General features: G+C 38.5%; 1 protein-coding gene across 1 annotated transcript; it reads left to right on the plus strand.

Moving 5' to 3' along the window:
• Nucleotides 1–1,590: 1,590 nt before the first annotated feature.
• Nucleotides 1,591–10,988, plus strand: LOC137960409 (protein RETICULATA-RELATED 1, chloroplastic-like). Its single transcript, XM_068808032.1, has 8 exons — nt 1,591–2,193; nt 2,692–2,856; nt 2,955–3,047; nt 3,130–3,245; nt 8,886–8,984; nt 9,067–9,372; nt 9,677–9,841; nt 10,403–10,988. Exons 1-8 carry the CDS (start codon nt 1,798–1,800, stop codon nt 10,671–10,673), a joined length of 1,611 nt encoding a protein of 536 aa, XP_068664133.1. The 5' UTR covers nt 1,591–1,797; the 3' UTR covers nt 10,674–10,988.
• Nucleotides 10,989–21,562: the final 10,574 nt, after the last annotated feature.

Below are 21,562 nucleotides of genomic sequence, written 5' to 3' on the forward strand. Positions count from 1 at the left end.
AGTTTTAAACTATGTAAAAATCCAGACTTTGGTGAAGGAATTCACACTTGAATAGGGTTGGCGAATCTTGACCCATTTATACAAGGACTGACTCGGTCGATACAAACAAATATTCTAACACTCCCCTGCACAGGGAAAATTCATGGACAAATTTACCAGAAAAACCTGGGACAAATTCCTGGAAAAACCCAGGACAAATTCACCAGAAAACAAATATTCCAACATCATGTCTAACACAATGATCCGACGAGTCCTGGTGTAATTAATAAAAAAAATTGGTTCAACCTATTTAAATGGGACCTGAATTTTTATCTTTATTTTCATTACTTAAACACTTATTTACTAATAATTTTTTTTTGTTCAAATAAAATTGGAATTTGGAGGTATACATAGTTATTAATAATTTAATAGGGCAAAACTGTAAAAATAATTCATTATTATTAAGAGAAGGACCAAGGGATATTCATGCAAATTAGCACACCCTAGGGCAAGAGTTTTTCTTAGTTTTGCTCTTTTACATTCCGACATTGGTTTCTTTGGCTAAGGGCACTAGTAGGTCTATCGAAAGTCATCGTAAGAAAACAAAAAGATTGAAAACTTTTTTTTTTTTTTTTACACGTTTTCGCATCAAGGAAATTTTATGTTAAATCAATTAGAAACTCAATTTTCTTCTCATTTAACTTTTTATGGCTCCAAATAAATTAGGGTAAATTATATTTCATCCCCTGAAAATTGGTACAAATATTAAAAATATAAAATAAAATGGGATTTATATTTTTAAAATTTTCTATTGACACGAATATACCTAAACGAGTCATATAATTCGATCTTATGTCTTGGCTAACTTAATCTTAAAAATTAAAAAAAAATGTAAAACCTTCTCCTTAGTCTTGATCATTGTTATAAAATCCTACCAAACGAGATGATTGGGTCCGATTTGAGCCTGAACTAACTTAGATTTGACCATGGTTGACCTAGTGATGACATCACCCACATTGTAATTACATAAAAGTATAAAAGTAAGGTTTTAAAAAATTTCCCCTATTTGTAGTGGAAGGAATGGAGCTCCAACCCTGTTATGTCTCCCCTTTTACCTCTCTCTTCCCTGGGTTTCATGTAGGCGAGGAAGATAATTGGTTCTCATTGTTGGTAATAAAGTGCGTGATTACAAAACTGATCGTTTTTATGGTTTCAAGTCAAGTTCACATATAGGGATAATAAATAATACATTAAAAATTGGACAAAAACCATAATAATTTTTTTGGTTCATATTATTATTTAAATTGATATTTAATAATAAACAATACAAATTTCTTTTTTCTTTTAAAAATTTTAAAATTATTATTAAAATGTACCAAGTCAATGGCAAAATTCGGATTCAGGAAGGGTCCCATATTTTTTTTTCTCACAGCGTCTCCTTCCCCAAGAGAGAGTTGGGAAAACCATCCGGTTCAGGTCCGGTCGGGTAAACCAACCCGTGACCCACCCTGGGGTCAATTTACCTCATTTGGGTTGGGTTGCCGTCTCTCTCTCTCTCTCCGTCAAAATGCCAAGGAAGATCATCCTGCCTCTTCCTCTTCCACCCTTGTTATCTTTTTTCTCTCTCTTCGGAGAGCAAAAAGATAATTAAGAGGTCACATATCTTCCTTTTCTTCCTCTTGTTACTTGTCTGCATCTCTCCCTTAGTTACCCGAATTCAAGAAAAAAAAAAATCGAAACTAAGGAACGCCAATCATAATATTCTTCGCTTGAGAACTAGAACTTTTACCAAGCTTTTCGTTGCCAAAATTTAGAAAGATGTTGGCGCATCCCATCTTACAAACCGCCCATATCAATCCTCTCAACTCCCAAATTCTCCAGAGCAAATCCCGAGCGCTGCCTGTGAAAACTTCGCCTTTGCCGCAGCATACGGCGACTTCCAGAAGTTCCCGGAAGCTCCAGGTCATCCAGGTCTCTTCTAGTTTGGTCGAGGTTGACCCTGGGGAATCCTTGGAGCGCTCCTTCAACACAGGCATCAGAGAGGCCTTCGAGCGTAGTTTCATGTGCAGCTCGTCGACTTCTTTTGATGCCTCTGCCTCATCGTCTGCTATGCTTGCGCCGGTTATGAAGGAAAAGTATGGTGCCTTTGGTGCGGTCACGCTTGAGAAGTCAAAGCTTGACATGTCGCAGAAAACAATGACGAGCAGCCCTGAGGTAAGGCGTTGATCTTAAAATTTAGGAGACATTTCTTTGGTCAAGTGCTTGCTAGTGGAGAACTTTATTTTTTATTGTAATTTTTTTGGAAGAAAGTTAACTAGGTTAATTATTCAACTCAGAAAATGTTCAATTATGTTCCGAGCATAGTAGGCGAAATTGGATTTTCTGTTCGATAATATTCGAGTAGAAAGCTTTGACAACGTCCAAACTCAACGTTTGAGGAACTCACACTGGTGAGTGGCAGTGATGGGTAAATTTGAGGCGAGCTAGAACTTGAGTTGGTGACTTTCAGAAACTTCCAGTTAAAGAAACATTTTTTTTTCTTGTCTCTCTTCTGATAAAACAAGATTAGCATAATCAATTTCTTTGAAACAGTGAACTTATTGACAGGTTGAGGTAGCAATGAATGAACGAATGACTAAACCATGAAACATTTCTTTTTATTTCTCTTTAAGATGTTGTGAGCGGATTGAAATTTTTTATTAAATTTTGCAGACGGCAATTGGTGGAGGTGGTGGAGATATTGGGAAGAAAAATAATCATGGTGGGGGTGATGGTGGTGATGATGACGGAGATGATGATGACTACTTTGATGACTTTGATGATGGAGATGAAGGAGAGGAAGTTGGATTGTTTCGCAGGCGTCTTGTTCTTCAGGAGGTTAGCTAGTTGTGTGTTTGATTCAGTTTTAACATTAGTGGAGAAATTCTGGGATCTACTAAATGAAGATGTCCTGATGTTTGTACTGTAACTGCCAGTTTTTCGACCGGAAATTTGTGGATGCTGTCCTGCAGGAGTGGTATAAGACCATGAGAGATTTGCCTTTGGGGCTTCAACAAGCTTATCAAATGGTGGGTGCTAATTGTTCTATAGGTGTTTTGATTGTGGGTCATGTCTCATAAAGAAGTCTGATTGTATGTTTTCACCTTTCAGGGTTTGGTAAGCTCAGCCCAGATGGTCAGGGTCCTGGCAATCAATGCCAGACCAACTACTGCTAGGCTTATTTCACGTACTCTTCCGCAGTCTGTATCCAGAGCTTTCATTGGCAGGTACTTTTGTAGTTTGCTTAAATACTTCAAGATTTTTAAGGGTTGTAGTACTCACAAATGTAGAATATCTGGCAATCTTAAGATGGTATGTATGCCCGTTAATTTCCAGCAGAAACAGCATTAAAAGGTGAGAGTAATCTAACTGTGGTTATTTAAAAATGGAAAACATATGTTAATGGATAGTTAAGGTTGCATGTGACTCAACTATTTGAAGCTTGAAAGCAACTCTTTCAATTAAGGAGGTGCTTATAGTGCTCAGAAGTGTGTTTGACTAGCTTATGTTTTGAAAGAGCTCATCTTCCAAAGAGGAGAAAGTCACCTTTCTGGTGAAGCTACAAAGTGAAGCTTAACAATTTTCCTTTTTGGAATTAGGAGATAGTAAATATTCACTTGACAAATATACCTTATGGTCTTACTATATTTTATGCATGTAACTCATATAAATGTTAGATATAGTAGGAAACTTTTAACTTGGACCCTTGCATCTTGTGTAGGACTAACATAACAAATAGTACAAAAATGGACTTACCTAATGTGGGTTTACACATATGACATGGGACCTGATAGTCCTACAAATTTGTGGCCTATAGTCTAGCCTTTATATTAATTATGCAATCTATTGTATTTATTTTGTTGTAGAACTTGAGGTATAAATAGTTTTTTTTTGGTAATTTATCTTTAGAATTTGTCTCATATTGATAAGTAAACATAATATATGAGTTTTGCATGTAATGTGTTCTATCAAAAATAGTTGTAGTTAAACAATACTTCCTCTTTTGAAGAAGTCTTTATAGAGAACTTGTTAGAAGTCAGGGGTATCGTAGTCATGTCATAGTGGTGGTAAATTTGTAATAATGTTGCCAGGAGGTCCCAGATTTATAGTATGATTTTGGGGTAGTTGTTATGCAATTTTCAGATTATTTTAGAGTTTGTTTTTTGGCTCTTATATACACATCCTTATATAAGGGTTATTTCAGTCTTTTTGTTATACATCTTAAGTAGGGGTGGCATTGAGTCGAGCCAAGCTCGAACGTGAGTAGGTTTGAGCTTGGCTTGACCTTAAATCTTCAAGCTCGAGCTCGAGCTTAGCGTTGAGCCTTAAATTGAACTCGAGCTCGAGCTAAAAAATTGTAAATGAGTTCAAGCTCGAGCTCGAGTCGGGTTCAAGCTCAACATACATTTAAAACTACAAAAATAAAAAAATCACAAAAATAAATAAAGAGAATATGGTGATGAGCTTAGTACTATTGAACTACAAGCTATCATAGAAGAGCAAACACCTCTATCAATAGTGTTTATTCCATTGGCAAGCAACAACATTAGATGTTGAAGGACCCAAAAAGGTTGAAAGACCGATCATCTTTAAGGTTTGAGGTAAATAAGAACAACTATCAACCAACTAAAGAGGGAATTGACAAGAGAAATTAGAGTAAAAGGTATTTCGTAAAAACCCTATGCTAACAAGTTGGCTCATGAGCTAACAAGCCGAGCTTGGAAAATCTTGAGTTTGGCTTGTTATACTTAACGAACTTTATTTCAAGTTTGAGCTCAAGCCGAACTCAAGTAAAAACTGAATTGAGTCAAGCTCAAACGGTTTGGAAAAGTCAAAACTATAACATTCTTTCATACAAAATTTGAGTTGATTACATAAGAATAAGAAAAATGATTACTAGTATCAACTCTAGGTCAACCTAGGAGCAGGGTAGGCGGATCCTAAATCTGAGGCGGAGGAGGAGGTGATAGGAGGCTGATGACGTTATGTAGAAGGGACTAAAGCTTGAGTTGGCCTTCCTGAAGCTCGTTTGTCCTACCTTCAACGTTGCAATGTCTTCCTCTTGCCTCTAAAGTTGGTTGGAGGAGGAGGAGGAGGTTCTCTTCCTCTTCACAAATTGATATTGCACTCCATGAGATTGATTAGGGTTAGGCTCGTCTTCTGAGCTTCCTTAGCTTGGGTTTTCCCATTAGTATCCTTGGGAACCCATCTACCTCTCCACTTGGGCAAATTTACCAACTTTCATTTCACCAATACTTTTCTTCTTGGTGATGTCTATACACTCTTCATTAGAAAAGTTGACTCCGAAGTGATGAAGGATTGGGGTGATCTGTTGTCTAAATGGCAATCCATCGGCTCATGTGCGCCCAGCTATATCCGACATTCGATAACCCATGAAGTAGCCAAAATCAATCTCAACGTGTTGAATAATGGCCTACAACCAGAAAATGTCCATCACGGTCAGTCGGGAGAATGTGCCTTTCCTTGGGTTGAGGATATGGGTCACAATTTCCATGTAAAATCTGAGTTCCTTACTAAGATCCTTAATCTTAATCTTAATCTTAATCTCGTGTGAACTCCCAACTGTCTGCCCAAAGACTAATGAAATCGTATCCTGGATTTTTTGCTGGTAGTCTAGTGGCATATCTTGGGGCCAACTCTTCTTAATATACTTCTTGAGTTCCATGATGGAGGTGCCCAAAATTGTATTGATATCCCCGAAATATAGCAAGATGGGGGGTCTTCCTCACCAATGAGGTGATCTTGAGGTTTCTCGGTGAGTTTTTTTCAATCTTTAGGTTGCTATAGAAAACCTTCACAAGTGTCGGGTATATTGAATTTTAACTCTCAAATAGGCTCATATATGGTCCAAAAACAATTTCAAAACCCAAAACTTCTCTAGTACAAAATCACAAATTTAGTCTAGTAGGTTCTACCATGCTCTTTGAATGGAATAGCTTTAGATACCTACTTCAAAGACTCTTGGACCAAAAGTGGTCTCTCCAATTTGGCATTTCCTATGTTGCTCCTCTTCTCGGGGAGTAGTATCCTTCCTTGCTATTCTCTTTGTCCTAACCATGATTTTGATGTTTTGCTTGTATAAAACGAAATGGGGGAAGCCAAAAAGAGGGAAAAGCCAGTGCTTCAAGGGAATATTTCGTTTTTGAGGGTTTTGGACGGATGGGATTTGAAGAAATTGAAGAAAATAGGCAAGGAGAGTGGAGAATGGAGGTAGAGAACCTTAGGGCAATAGAATGGAAGGGTTTGGAATGAGGAAAAGTGATTTGAAACTGTTGGAAGATGGACTCACCCCCACAAGCTCAAGACAAGAAGCCCACACATCAAAGGAGTGGCATATGTGTAAAATATGATACTTTCCATAAAAATGGCATAGAGGTGTAAATATGTGTTCCTTTTATGTCTTTTGTTTTATCAAGTTGTAGCCCTAAGGGCATTGTAAAACTATAAATAAAGGTATTGGCTAAGAGGTAGAGCATTGAAGCCCTCTCCTCTTCTTCCACAAATTCGTCTAGCCTTCCTCTTTCTTATTTGATGCAAACCCTTCTTCTCTCTTTTTTTTTTTTTTTTTTTTTTGATAAAGACGTATTTATATTAACAAGAGAAAATTTACAAAGGGAGAGGGAGCAAATCCCTTACAACAAGAGATTGCAAGGAAACTCCCTCCTTGGCAAGCGCATCTGCTGCCAAATTTGCAGATCTTGGAATGTGAGACCAAATACAAGACAAAGATGATACAATATCCAAAATCTCCTGAAATATGTCCCAATTCTCTTAATCCAAACTCTCTCCTTCTACGTTCTTCTTCTTCCTCGTTGATCTAAAGTTCTTCTCATGGGATCCTAAATTCTATAGAAACGATGCTTGAATCCTTCATATTCTCGGTTCCTACTGTGTTTGATCGATCGATCAATTTCGATTGATCAACAATCGTTTTAAGTTGATTGATCGATCAATCATTTTAAGTTGATTGATCATGCTAGTGCATTGATCCATCATACTATTTAAGTTGATTGATCATGCTAGTGCATTGATCCATCATACTATTTAAGTTGATTGATAATTGCCAGGTAATGATCAATTATGCCTTATCAGTGAACAAAAGTGATTTTGGCTTCCAAATTCACTCTCATAGTATGAATTATATGGGAAGTTATGTTTAGCATGATATTTATCAAGCTACTTAGCCAAGGGTGGGTTGCACATGCCCAGTTCTCCTCGAAGCTTTTAGACAAACTATCAAGTCCTAATGGCTTTGTGAAAATGTACGCTAATTGTTTTTCAGTTGGAGCAGATTCAACTCTAATTACCTTTGTTTGAACGAACTCTCGGATGAAGTGATGTCTAATTTCGATATGTTTTGATCGAGAGTGGTGAACCATGTTCTTATTTAGGCTTATGACACTCATATCTATGATGTACTTCCTTCGTAATAAGACAACTCTTGCCTTACTTTTGGCAACTTCTATCCCAAGAAACTATTTTAGTGAATCTTTAGTCTAAAAATGCTTAGCCAAGTGCTCCTTTACCTCTTCAATTACCCTTGTGCCACTACCTGATAGAACTGTCATCTAGATAAGCAATCAACACCACAACTCCAGAAGATCTGTTCATGGCTAATAGCGAATGATCACAATGGTTTCTAGAAAGAACAAATGACATATTATCTTACTAAACTTGTCAAACTATGCTCTAGGACTTTGTTTGAGATCGTAAATTTGCCTTCGTCAACATACACACTTTTCTCATCTCCCCTTGAGCAACATGTTGTGGATGTTGTTCCAAACTTCTTCTAGATAACCATACAAAAAAACGTTTTTGATGTCCAATTGAAATAGAGGCCTGCCTTAGGTCATCACCACAAAAGCAAGAATTCGAACAGATGTCAACCTGGCAACAGAAGGAAAAGCCTCAACAGGGGGAACAAATGTCAACTTGGCAATAGAGGCCTCTAAACCTTTGGCCACTAGTTTTGCTTTACACCTATCAATAGATCCATCAACATGTCAATTGATGCATCAATATTATATTTTGCAGTGTATACCGAGCGACATTTCACAATTGTAACACTGGGAGGGAGATCACATAATACCCATGTACCATGATCATGTAAAGCTTCCATCGCTACATCCATAACTTGCTTCCACTGAGGAGACATCAAAGCTTCCCGCAATGAAGAAGGAATAACACGTGCGAACAAAGAAAAAACAAATTCTTTGAAACGACTAGACAAGAAATCAAAGGAAACAAATTGAGAAATAGGATGTCTAGTGGACTTGCGAGTATGCTTTCTCTATCACATGAGCTACTTTCTAGATTGAATGCATTACGCATAAAATAATCACCCCTGCTGTGTATTCCACTTAGAAAATTTATGGTTGTAGGTTGGAAGGAATTCTGGAAAAGTGGAGCTGGAAAAGTGACAGCAAGTTCTTAGTTCTGCAGATATGCAATGACTGCACTCTGTGGAACACAGAAAACTGATTTGAGGCTTAAGACTGCCAAAAATGCTAGATATTATGAGGCTCTTTGATTTACTTATGCTGTTCAATTTTTTGACATACATGTTCTTATTTAAAATGTGAAGGAGGATTCACAGAAATCATCTGTTGAAAGATTTAAACCAAGAATAAAAAAAGCAATATGTTGAAATTAAATTCATAGACTGGGGCCATTAAGATGGAAAAAGTGAAAAGAAAATGAAATTTAAGTGTCAATATGAGTATTCCCTAATTTCCAGGAGTTCTCCAGTATAGAATTAATGTCTTTCTATTCTTGCTTCATGTTAGTTGCTATCAGTCTTGATTTTTTCTAATTTTTTTTCTTGTAATATGTCATTGTTGATGCAGGATGATTGCAGATCCTTGTTTCTTATATAAGTTATGCCTAGAACAGGTAGCAACTGTTGGTTGTACAGCTTGGTGGGAGTTGACAACGCGCAAAGAAAGGTATTTCATTTTGCTGCTTAAAGAAAGAATTTGCACTTATTCTCTATTGGGAATCTTATTTTGTTCTTATTACTTTCCACAGGATAAAGAAGGAATGGGATCTGGCACTAATAAATGTGCTGACAGTATCTGTCTGCAATGCCATTGTAGTTTGGTCATTAGCTCCATGTCGTTCATATGGAAACACATTTCGGTTTGATCTCCAAAATACCTTACAAAAGCTTCCCAACAACCTATTTGAGAAGAGCTATCCACTTCGAGAATTTGATTTGCAGAAAAGAATCCACTCTTTCTTTTACAAGGCTGCACAGCTTTGCATGGTAGGTGTAACTGCTGGAGCTGTTCAAGGTGCTTTGTCAAAGTTTTCTGCCTCAAAAAAGGAAGGAAGGTAACACAACATTTTGTGTTGTTCATTCTGATTCATTCTCTTTGTCAGTTGGCTCTGTTACTCCAAGCTGTATATTTCTGCTGATGTAAGAAATTTCCACTTGAAGGAAAACAAGATAATGGTAACTTAATTTGCTACTTGTCCGAGTAATTTTTTCCTATTGTTTTAATTTTATCTACATCTTACTGTGAATAAAAAGGCAAGTGTTTGATTTCTCGTGAGAACCACTCTTCAAAAATTCTTTAATAAGATCGACTGTTTCTGGAGCTGATATTGAACCTTCATTATTTTGCTTTTTTGTCAGGTTATCAGTAACAATGCCGAGTGTGAGCTCCAATGCTCTTGGGTATGGAGCTTTCCTGGGACTTTATGCAAACCTGCGCTATCAATTATTATGTGGACTAGACAGAGCAATGATCAACCACTTTGATGTGTTAGGTGTTGTCATATTTTTCAGCACAGCACTCAGGTACCTGCTCTCTCTGAACTGTTGTTGTTGTTGTTGTTGTTGTTTCATCGTTCTGAATGCTGTGGGAAGAGTTTGTACACCCTTATGGCTTTAAATATCGTATTAGTCTCTGTTGAATTTTTCAACTGGGACATTTGCTTAAGTTCTATTACTGGAATATGCATTTTTAGTTTATTATATTTCAAAATAAAAAATTCTTGACTTTTGTGGAATTTATTCAAGAGAGATGGACTCTTAAATTCTGTCTTTTTGTTCTAGAAAGGAGTTGGGACAATATGTGGAAGAGATGTGAATTGCCATTGGGTGGTAATTAATTTTAAAAATCTCAAATTCAGAGAGACCAAACTCATCTATCTTTTGCATCACTTTTTGTTGAAGTTTGATGTATCAAAGAAAGAAACCCCTAATGAGATTAGGGTCTATAAAATCTAATATTAAGAAATCTCATTTCCAATGCATTTTCCTATTCATCACCAAACATACACACCCCTGCTCTTCCATTAAATGTTTTTGTCCTCATGTTTCTCTCAAAATCCTTTTACACAATGATTTTGTTTGCAGGCTTTTGAATGTTCAACTAGGAGAAACATCAAGGCTTGTTTGGCTCGGGGTGGGGGCGGATCCACTGGTCGAATCTGGTAACTTAATGAGGGCTTACAACAAAGCATCGGAAGATACTAGGACACAACCATCTTCAAATTGGTTCATCTCAAAAAAGGCTCTCGTATCGGGGCTAGGACTGTTGGGTATCAAACAAGGCGACAATGGGGATTCCACATCACCTCCAAAACCGAGAAGAAAGAGGGTTATCAGGAAAAAGGTGGTGGGTTGAACGTAATGTTCGCATATTCTCTCCAGTGCCTCAAAAACCAATTGTGCATCCAAAAAGAGATTTGGTGGATCATTATTTCTGTAGGGATTTTTGCTGGAATTGCTGGGTACTGGTGAGGACCGAACTGCATTCCCGTCGAGCTTGACAAAATGTACTATTGTAGAGTGACTCTCTCGATTGTTTTAACTTGTAGGCAGGTTATATTTCAATTCTGGGAGGGATGATTAGAGATGTTGGATAACAATTTCAAAGAGAATCATCAGTTTTGCAAATATATTTCTTGTATCAGGCTCAAACGATAAATGATAACGATGAAATTCTTAAAAGGTATTTTTTTTTTTTGGTTCCTCTTCCACGACTGGTTTTTAACCCATGGAAAAAATAACAGCACCGCAAACTAACTACTCTACTGCAAAGGAAATGCATGTATCCGTAGCATACAACTAAAGGATATTGAATTTTAACTTCCACGGCTATTTCTACAGGATAGACACCCAATAATCCACACTCCTCTAACATGTCCCTAACATACTTTTTTTTGAATTCCTTTATAGTCACTCTAAGATAGTTCAACATCATCTATGCATACAACTAAAGCCACAACACCTAACTGTCTCCGTACGACAGAAATAAAATGATCATAATGGCTCCTAAAGAATCTAAACTTTATAAGCATTTAGCAAAAAAATTCAATATATGCTTTGGGACTCTGTTTAAGGCCATAAATAGACTTATTCAACCAATACATTTTCCTTATCTTCCCTTGAGTAACATATTATTCAATGATGGACTCACTGCGGATTATTTCATGTGTCCCTATTAAGAACTTTCATTATTTGGTATGTGTTATGTGGGCCCATGCCCATTTCCGTTGTTGGTCTTGTATTTCTTTGATTGAGTCATTATTATTGAAGAAGGACTTCTCGGTTCTAATTGTTGTTAGCATTAATTATTGAGATGAAGAAGAAAGCACATGGTAGCCCCATAATACTATCTTCCGGCGATTACCTTTTACCCCCTTATTTGGCAGTTTGACTCTTACCTTTTGAGAGTCGGTGCCCAGTGTTCATACACCGTGATAGAGAAGTTTATAACTACACTGCTGAGCAATGCCTATAGACTCAGTACATATAGAAGATAAGAGTGTTCCCTACATCCAGCGTGAGTCAAGTCTATTATTCACCCAAGAGGTATTTTTTTAGCTACCCTGAGAAAGTGGGTAGACTCTGTGCCCTAGTGAAGTGCTACCTTTCTACCTTTGAAATTGAGCGGATAGTATTATTTACTATGACCCTTTGATTGGAGTATAGAACTTTGTCTTACGACTAGGAGTGGTTTTTTCTCTCACCATTATTATGTCAGCTAGGTCTCTTGGAAAAGAACAAAGAGACCACCACCAGTTTTAGGGAGAGTGTTGGAAGATATGGTAGACTATCATTTTATACGAGGAGATCCTATACACAATTTGCAACAAGTTGGGCATTTATGTTGTTTTCTGACACCCAACTTGAGGGGGAGTGTTGGAAGGTGGGCCCAAACCCACACGGAAGGCCCACAAGTCCAAGTGTGTGGAAGATGGGCTAAAGCCACAAGGCCAAGAAAAGCCCACACATCCAAGAAAGGTAGAAGATGGTCTCAAGCCCACAAACCAATGAAAAAACCCACATGCCCACACAATGGTGGCATGATGGTAAATAATGAGTAATCTCATAAAATGAATTGGTGTAATTAGTTTATGATTTATATATCTTATTCACTCTTACTAGGGTGAAGGGTATTTTTGTAATATTAGTACTTTTGGTATCTATAAATACAATTTAAGGGGGAGGGTTTGGACAAGTCCATTACCCTAATCTTCCTCTTTTTTTCTCCAAAATCGTCACTCTTCTTCATCTTTTCCTCCTGAAACCTATCTCTACAATTCTTCTTCTTCTTCTCACCCCTTAATCCTCTTCTATTGTGATTATACATCATGGAATCCTAAGTTTTAACATGTTTAACCATATATACCCACTTAAAGCCCATGGGGTTCTTAATTGAAGGAATAGGAACTATAGCCCATGTCTGATTCTCATATGGTTCCTGCATTTCTTATTCGATTGCCTCCTTCCATCTCGGATGCCTCAAAGCCTCCTGATAGGATTGTGATGCATATATGGAGGAAATAGAGGCAGGAAATTTACAATACGAAGAAGACTAACGACGGTGGGACACAAAATTGGATATGGGGTGAGAAGTAGAGGGCCTAGTGCAAGTTCGGGGATTTTTCCTATTGAATTTATGGAAAAGAGAAATACTTCATTAACTTGTTATAATCAGAGTACATGAACCTCTATTTATAATAGAGGAAAGTAGTAGAGTCCAATTACAATTAAACTACCTTTGTCCCAATTACACCTAAACTCTAACACTTAAAGATAAGTCCTAGCATGCATAATTAACTAACCCGAAATAAATAGAAGACTAACATGACTAAAACGCCTTTAAACTGAAACTCTTCTGTGAGACTTGCTTCCATAATAATTTTAGCTCTATAAGACTTCTTATTGTGTAAGAACTCATCATGCCATAATTGTATGGGCCTGGGACTTCTCCTTAGTCTATGGGCCTTGAGCCCATCTTCCACATCTCTTGGATGTGCGGGCCCTGGTTTTATGGGTTTGGAGCTATCTTCCAACACACTTGGATATATGGGTCTTCCTTGGTCGTGTGCGTTTGGGCCTATCTTCCAACATTTCCTTAAGGCAATAGGTCAAGTATCTTATTGTAGTCCAAATGTAATAGGAGGAGATGGACTTACCTCAATGGAATCCGTAAGCTCCGTAGGGGTGGTATCGGCCAATGCTTCAGGGGGTTGAGGAGTTTCTGTAACACAAGGCCCAACGGATGGAGGAGAGGCTTGTACAGAGGAAAGACCCACAAGTGACCTTTGGAGAGTAAGATTATAGCAAATATAACCCTTCTACTATGAGAGTATTCTAAGAAGATACACTAGACAAATTTTGGATCAAGTTTATTTTCCTGTGGTGATGCAACATGAACAAAACTTGTACACCCGAGGACTTTCGAGGGAAGCAAAAAAGGGTTATCATTTGGAAACAATAATGAATAAGGGGATTTATAACCGAGAACGAATGAGGGTATCCTATTAATAAGAAAAAACATAGTAAGTATGACATGTTGCTATTAGAAGTTTGGTACTTTTATGGTATATAATAAGCCGTGAGCTACCTCTAGTAGATGACAGTTCTTCTGTTCTAGTACACCATTTTGTTGAGGGGTATAGATACAAGACGTCTGATGGATAATGCCATTTTCTTGACAAAAAGAGTCAAGGTCACTAGAGAGATATTCTTTGGCATTATCAGAGCGAAATACTTTTATTTTTTGACCAAATTGAGTGACCACCATAGAATGAAGGACTTAAAGATGGATAAAATTTCAGATCTCTCTTTAAAAAGAAATATCCATGTGGCAATCTCTACTTACTATCTTTCAAGATGCTTTCTTTAAACCAAAAGGTCTAACATCAAGGCAGCTCCATGACCTCTAGATCCCAATTCAACCAGGTATCCCCCACGACCACATGACCTTATTGCTGCCCACATGTTGTAAAGGGTGAAATTGAAATGTTGGTCAAGGAAATGCTTCAAGAAGGTATCATCAAACCAAGTTAATGATCCTTACTCCTTGTTATGGACTCCATAGCATCACGAGTTATCCATAGGCATAAGAATTAAATTATGTCAATTTACTTTTCATGTAATTTCAATTCGGTTTGGTTTACTTTATTTGGTTTGGTTTAATTTGGGTTGGTTCAGTGTAATGTGGCGTGAACCACTTGACCTAATGGGTCACCTTTGTATTTTCATCCTCAACCCTATTTAGGGGGCCGTGAAGGAAAAGAGAGGCAAGTATTGAGAAAATTATATTTTATAGGTCTAATTCTCCCTCAGAGGTCAAGGTCGGATTCTCCCTTTGAGATCCAAGGTTGAACTTCCTCCAAAGCTCCTTCATTCTAAATTGAGTTTCACCATTACTCGTTCAAGAAACAAGGTTTCTCTTCCAACGTCAAGATCAACCATGGAGGGAAGAGAGGAAAGAAGGGTGACTCGATCCATGGCAATATGCTATTGGTGAAAAATAAAGATTGAATCATGGAGGTTTTGTGTAGACTGCCATTCCCTTAACAACATTACTGTAAAAGATAAGTACATGATTCCTGTTATTATTGAGTTACTTGATGAATTGAGTGTAAACTAGATGTTTGCTGGGTTTGTCATCAAATCCAAGTAGATGATAGTCTGTAAAAGATAAGTACATGATTGGCCTATTCCTACATCTATTACAGCCTTAAGAGGATTTTTGGGCCTAACTGGATATTATAGAAAATTTATTCGTAGCTATGGCCAGCTTGCAGCTCCGCTCAACAATCTCCTCAAGAAAAATGCTTTTACCTGGTCAGAGACAACAGCTCATTCCTTTCAGCAATTGAAAGACGCCTTATCATCAGCCCCAGTTTTGTAGCTCCCCGACTTTGAGGAGTCCTTTGTAGTGGAATGTGATGCTTCAGGGGGCGGTATTGGCGCAATATTGCACCAACAGGACCACCCGATTGCTTATTTTAGCCGTCAACTGGGCCAACACCACCACAAGTTGGCAGCTTATGAGAGGGAATTGATTGGATTGGCGAAAGTTATACAACATTGGTGCCCTTATCTTTGGGGACGTTGTTTTTTTATTTGCACTGATCATTGCAGCCTCAAGTATCTTCTTGAGCAGCGTTTCACTACTTCACCACAACAACATTGGTTAAGTAAGCTTATGGGGTTTGACTTTTCTGTCGAGTATAAACCGGGAAGTTTGAATATAGGGGCTGATGCCTTATCTCGCCGGGACGTTCCAGAGCCGCAATTAAACGCCATCAGTCAGCCCAGAGCTCTCTTGTTGGATTCTATACAGGAAGAGGCACAACAGTACCCAGATATTATCTCCTTATGCAAGGATATCCAGCAGGGCACAGCGGCACCACATTGGACGGTTCAGGACAATCTCGTCCTCTACAAAAACAGAATTTTTCTACACCACACATCCCCTCTGATTAACAGCATTTTGGCCTCCTTCCATGACAGTACACATGAGGGCCGACAGAAAACATATTTTCGAATCAGTAGGGAATTTTTTTGGAGGGGCATGAAGCGCAGTATAGCTGATTATGTGGCGGCTTGTCAGACTTGTCAACGGAATAAAGCTGAAACATTAAGTCCAGCGGGGTTGCTCCAACCACTTCAGCTTCCATCACAAGTCTGGTCTGATATTTCTATGGACTTCATAGATGGACTTCCCTCTTCATCAGGTAAATCTGTTATCCTGGTAGTGGTGGATCGTTTCTCTAAATATGGGCATTTCATTCCTCTGGCACATCCTTACACTGCAACGCAGGTAGCTCAACTTTTTATGGATAACATTGTACGATTACATGGGATGCCTAATTCAATTACCAGTGATAGGGATGCAATCTTTACAAGTACCTTATGGAAAGAACTCTTCAAGTTACAAGGCACAACGTTAGCCTTTTCTTCAGCCTACCATCCACAGACTGATGGTCAGACAGAGGTCGTCAACAGAACAATTGAAAAGTATCTCCGCTGTTTCGTGGGTGACTCACCTAAGAGGTGGGTTAAGTGGCTCGCCTGGGCTGAGTTCTGTTACAACACCTCCTACCACAGTGCTCTCGGCACAACCCCATTCAAGGTGGTATATGGTAGAGAAACTCCCCGTCTTTTAGCCTATGAACCAGGGGCCTCTAAAGTCGCAACTTTGGACCAAACATTGGCTGAAAGAGACACATTCATCACAGAGGTGCGCACTCATCTACAGAAGGCACAAAATTCTATGAAACAATATTATGACAAGAAGCACCGGTAAGTCTTCTTTTCTCCTGGAGATTATGTTTGGTTGCGTCTCTAACACTATAGGCAGCTGTCGTTGACAGCCTCCAAACGTCACAAGCTCTCTCCAAAATATTATGGTCCCTTTCAGGTGATGGACCGCATTGGGACAGTGGCCTACAGATTGCAGCTTCCGCCAGAGGCCAGAATTCACAACGTCTTTCATGTCTCACAATTAAAGGCCTTCCATGGTGATTCGCCCTTGCTGCACACCCCGCTGCCACCTCTCCATAAGGGACGTGTACTTTCTACCCCGGCACAGGTATTACAAACTCGTCGTATTCAGGGTGATTGGGAGATATTAGTGTAATGGCTTGATGTTGACCCCAGTGACACGACATGGGAGCCATTAGCGGCGTTTCGCACCCTCTACCCATACTTTGAACTTGAGGACAAGCTCTTTCTCGAAGGGGAGGGTGATGTTATGGACTCCATAGCATCACGAGTTATCCATAGGCATAGGAATTAAATTATGTCAATTTACTTTTCATGTAATTTCAATTTGGTTTGGTTTAATTTGGGTTGGTTCAGTGTAATGTGGCGTGAACCACTTGACCTAATGGGTCATCTTTGTATTTTCGTCCTCAACCCTATTTAGGGGGATGTGAAGGAAAAGAGAGGCAAGTATTGAGAAAATTATATTTTACAGGTCTGATTCTCCCTCAGAGGTCAAGGTCGGATTCTCCCTTTGAAGTCTAAGGTTGAGCTTCCTCCAAAGCTCCTTCATTCTAAATTGAGTTCCAACATTACTCGTTCAAGAAACAAGGTTTCTCTTCCAACGTCAAGATGAACCATGGAGGGAAGAGAGGAAAGAAGGGTGACTCGATCCATGGCAAGGGAAGAACCTAACACTCCTCCCCTATGCTATTGGTGAAAAATAAAGATTGAATCATGGAGGTTTTGTGTAGACTGCCATTCCCTTAACAACATTACTGTAAAAGATAAGTACATGATTCCTGTTATTATTGAGTTACTTGATGAATTGAGTGTAAACTAGATGTTTTCTTGGGTTGTCATCAAATCCAAGTAGATGATAGTCTGTAAAAGATGAGTACATGATTCCTGTTATTATTGAGTTACTTGATGAATTGAGTGTAAACTAGATGTTCGCTTGGGTTGTCATCAAATCCAAGTAGTTGATAGTGACATCGAGAACCGGCTTTTAAATTCACAATGAACAATATGAGTTTTTGGTAATGCCCATTGGCCCAACCTATGACCCAACTTCCTTTCACAGTATGATGAATGATGTGTTCTAACCATTCTTGTGGAAATTTGTGTTAGTATTTTTTATGACATATTGGTTTAGAGTAAAAAATTTGGGGAACATCTACATCATCTTCTTAAGGTCTTGAGCATACTTCAATACCACCACCTCTATGTCAAAATAAGTAAGTTCATTTTGTTTCACTGTCCACTATTTGGGATATGTGGTCTCTCAAGAAGGTATCTAATCGAACAAGATAAGATTCAAGCAATGTTAGATTGGCCCATACCCAAAACTTTGAAACAACTTTGAAGGTTCTTAGGTCTAACTAGATATTATCGCTATTTATCAAAGATAATGCCTCAATTGCTCAAGCTTTGACTATCTTACTAAAAAAGATGTTGTTATATGGGATGGTGATGGTAAAATAGCTTTTGTGAGTCTCCAATAAAAAAATATATGTTATGGTCCCTAGCCATGGATCAAGTAACTCAGCGTGGGATTTGTGAATCCAACACTGTAATAGAGTTGCTGCTCTTGGTAAGGATGGAAAAGGAGTCTCCTTTCTTTGGTCTGTTCTCGGATAGGAGGAAAACAACCTCCTTTGTGGGGCTAGGCTGCTGTTCTCGGTAAGGGCAGAGAGCCCTTGATGCTGCTGCTCGGACAGGAGTGGAAAGGTCCCTTTTTTCTCATGGTTGAGAGGGTTTAAAACCCTCTCTGTTGCTGCACGGGTTGGGGGCTGAAAAGCCTCTAACTTGACAGTCCTTGTATCAGAGGTTAGGAGTTCCTAACCTTGTTTCTTGTTGGCCTTGAGGCTGAGAACCTCTGAATTTTGGCTGCTCGTGGTATGGTGATTGAGAAGCCTCAAACCTCGCTCAGAAAGAGGGAGAGAACCCCTTTATGACTGCTGTGGAAGGGTGGGAGGCTGAAGCCTCTGATTGAGCTAGGAAAAGGGACAAAAATTCCCCTCTTCTCTTTGGTATGGAGCAAGGTAAACATAAATCAAAATAGGGAAGAGGGAAATTCAGATTCAAGAGGGAACCTGGACCTAGAGCTCATCAAGGAGACCTCCAACCCTAGAGCTCGTCAAGGAGAACTCGAAAGCCTGTTTAACCTAATTCAATGCTTGCCCTTTTTCCCATTCTCCTTGCCCTCTAAGTAGGGTTGACGCCAACCATAGTTTTAGGGTTAATTGTTACAATTCTGCCCCTATGGCAATTTTAACTTAAATAATGCATAAAAAACTAATGTAAAACAATATGGAAAGAAAAATATTAAATCTATGAGTCAATGCGCCTCCTTTGTATGACTCAGTTAGCTATTGAGTCCTCTGCAATGTACATTGCTCGTATATTGGCCATACCAAAAATTTTGAAACTCTTTGGGGCAGTCTTTGGGCATGATGGACAACCAATTTCTAAATATAGTCAACCTCTGAAGGGTAGGATGCTATTTTAGTCCATTTATGAAAAAGAGAACTATGCCCTAGTTCAAGGACCCTATTTAATTGGGAGATGGTTCAAGGATCAAACTGACAGCAATGAATTACTACTTCAATGCAACAAAGGTGGCTGGTCAAAATAATGGGCTACATATTTGAAATTATCTATAAAAAGGAAGTGAGAGCACAATGGATGAAGTCTCTCCTGTTAGTAAGACACTACTCTCCACTATCTCAGAGCTTTTGTTCCTTTACTATTATAGGATATCAAAAAATCTTATACGACGAATCCAACCATGCAAGAATTATTCCAAAAATTCAGCTGAGATCCCTCCACAATGCCCTACCACAAGGAGGTCGATTCATTACTCTTCTTTTATAACCAACTAGTGGTTTCATCACTTCACGAACCCTTGGTAGAAATAATACTTAAGGAAATGCACAACTCTGCTACTGCTGGACATGAAGGCATTCTAAAGACTTAAAATGGGGTGTGAACCTTTCTTTTAGCCGGTCCTCAAGGTTGATGTCAAGGCGTATGTGGCCAATTGCGATATTTGACAAAAAAATAGAATACAAAACTACAAGACCAGCAAGCCTCATGCAACCCTTACCAATCCTAGATAAAGTCCCCCGAAGATGTATCGATGGATTTCATTAAGGGGCTTCTTCCTCCAAAAGGGAAGACTACAAATTTTGTCAACACGGATATATTAAGTAAATATGCTCATTTTTGTGCCCTCAAGCATTCGTATATTGCAAAGACCATTGTTGATTCCTATTCGACTTATGTTGCAAAACTGCAAGGCATGCAACAAAGTATAACTTCTAGTAGAGATTCAATTTTTCAAACCTCCTTTTGGAGAGAATTTTGTGTTTGTTTGTAGGGCACAACTTTACAAATGAGTATGGCTTACGATCCTCAAACTAATGGCTGGATCGAAGTGGTCAATTGAAGCTCAAAGACCAATTTTCATATATTTATTTGCTACAAACCATCTTCCTTGAGCTTGTATCTTCCTTGTGTAGAGTACACTCACAATACTTCATATCATACTTTTTTTAAGATGTGTCATTTCGAAGTATTATATGGTAGACTTTGTCAAGTCATTGGTTCATATGTCAAAGGCACCATGCATATCGTAGCTCTTGAAGAAGTTCTGATAGATCAATATCAGACTTTGAAACTGGTGAAGCACTTTATTGCCTTAGCTCAACAATGGATGAAGGGTTAGTATGGGCAAAAACACAAGGAAGTTGAGTTTTTTGTAAGTGATAGAGTCTATCTTAAGCTTCAACTATAAAGGCAACAATCACTAGCCACCAAAAAAAATTAGAAACACGGCTAAAAATTATTTGGACCCTTCCAAGTGCTTCAACAAATTGGAAACGTAGCATGCTATTTGTGCCTCCTAGATGAATCCACCATCCATCCGGTATTCCAAGTCTATCAACTAAAGAAATGACTTAGAGAGGCAAAGAAACTTATTTCACCGCCTTGCCATCAATTTGAAGCAAAAAAAAAAAAAAATCATTCTCCCATGCTATATTATGAAACATTGAGTACGGCACAACTCTTGCTTACATACAAAGGTCCTTTTTCAATGGGTTCAAACCCTGTCAAAAGAAGCCATGCACAAATGTGAGGATGATTTCCCTACTTCACTTTCTAGATTTCCAACCTCGATGGCAAGGTTGATATTAAGGAGGGTTGGAGTGATAAAAATCTAAAACCTCCAAAAGCAACATGGAAGAAGGAAGAAGAAGCAAGAGAACAAGGGAAGGGGCACCACATGGAAAACTAGCAAGTGGTGCACATGCTCATCCACATGCATGGGGCATGTGAGCTGAAGGGAAAAAGTGGAAATAAAGATAAAAGCCAAGAGTAAAAATGGAAGTCTTACTTTCTTCTTGTTGAGAGATTCCTAGAATTTCCATTTTCCTCTCTTAAAAGATATCAAGAGATAAGATCATATTTCATTTAGAAGTTTCCTACAATCTTTCTTTCAATTAGTTAGTCATCCATTAATTTATGTACTCAGGTAATCCTTATTGATAGATGACTTTTTCTAAATATGTACTTAAAAAAGTATAAATATGGGTTTTGGCAGAAAGAAAAATTAGTCAAGCCTGCTCCCAAATCTCTCTTGCTCTCCTCTCCCTCTCCTAAAAGTCATCCTCCCCCCTTCTCTCCCTTTCTCTCCCTCCTTGCCTCTTTCCCTCTCTCTCTCCACCTTGCCTAGAAGCTTTGTTGCTTCCTTCCGCCAAGGTCACCACTTGGTCCCTCTTG

Source organism: Aristolochia californica, unplaced genomic scaffold (assembly GCF_029961685.1).
Source record: "Aristolochia californica isolate CCGP_79_NKW_82.1479 unplaced genomic scaffold, dmAriCali1.0.hap1 SCAF_3, whole genome shotgun sequence".
Taxonomy (NCBI): Eukaryota; Viridiplantae; Streptophyta; class Magnoliopsida; order Piperales; family Aristolochiaceae; genus Aristolochia; species Aristolochia californica.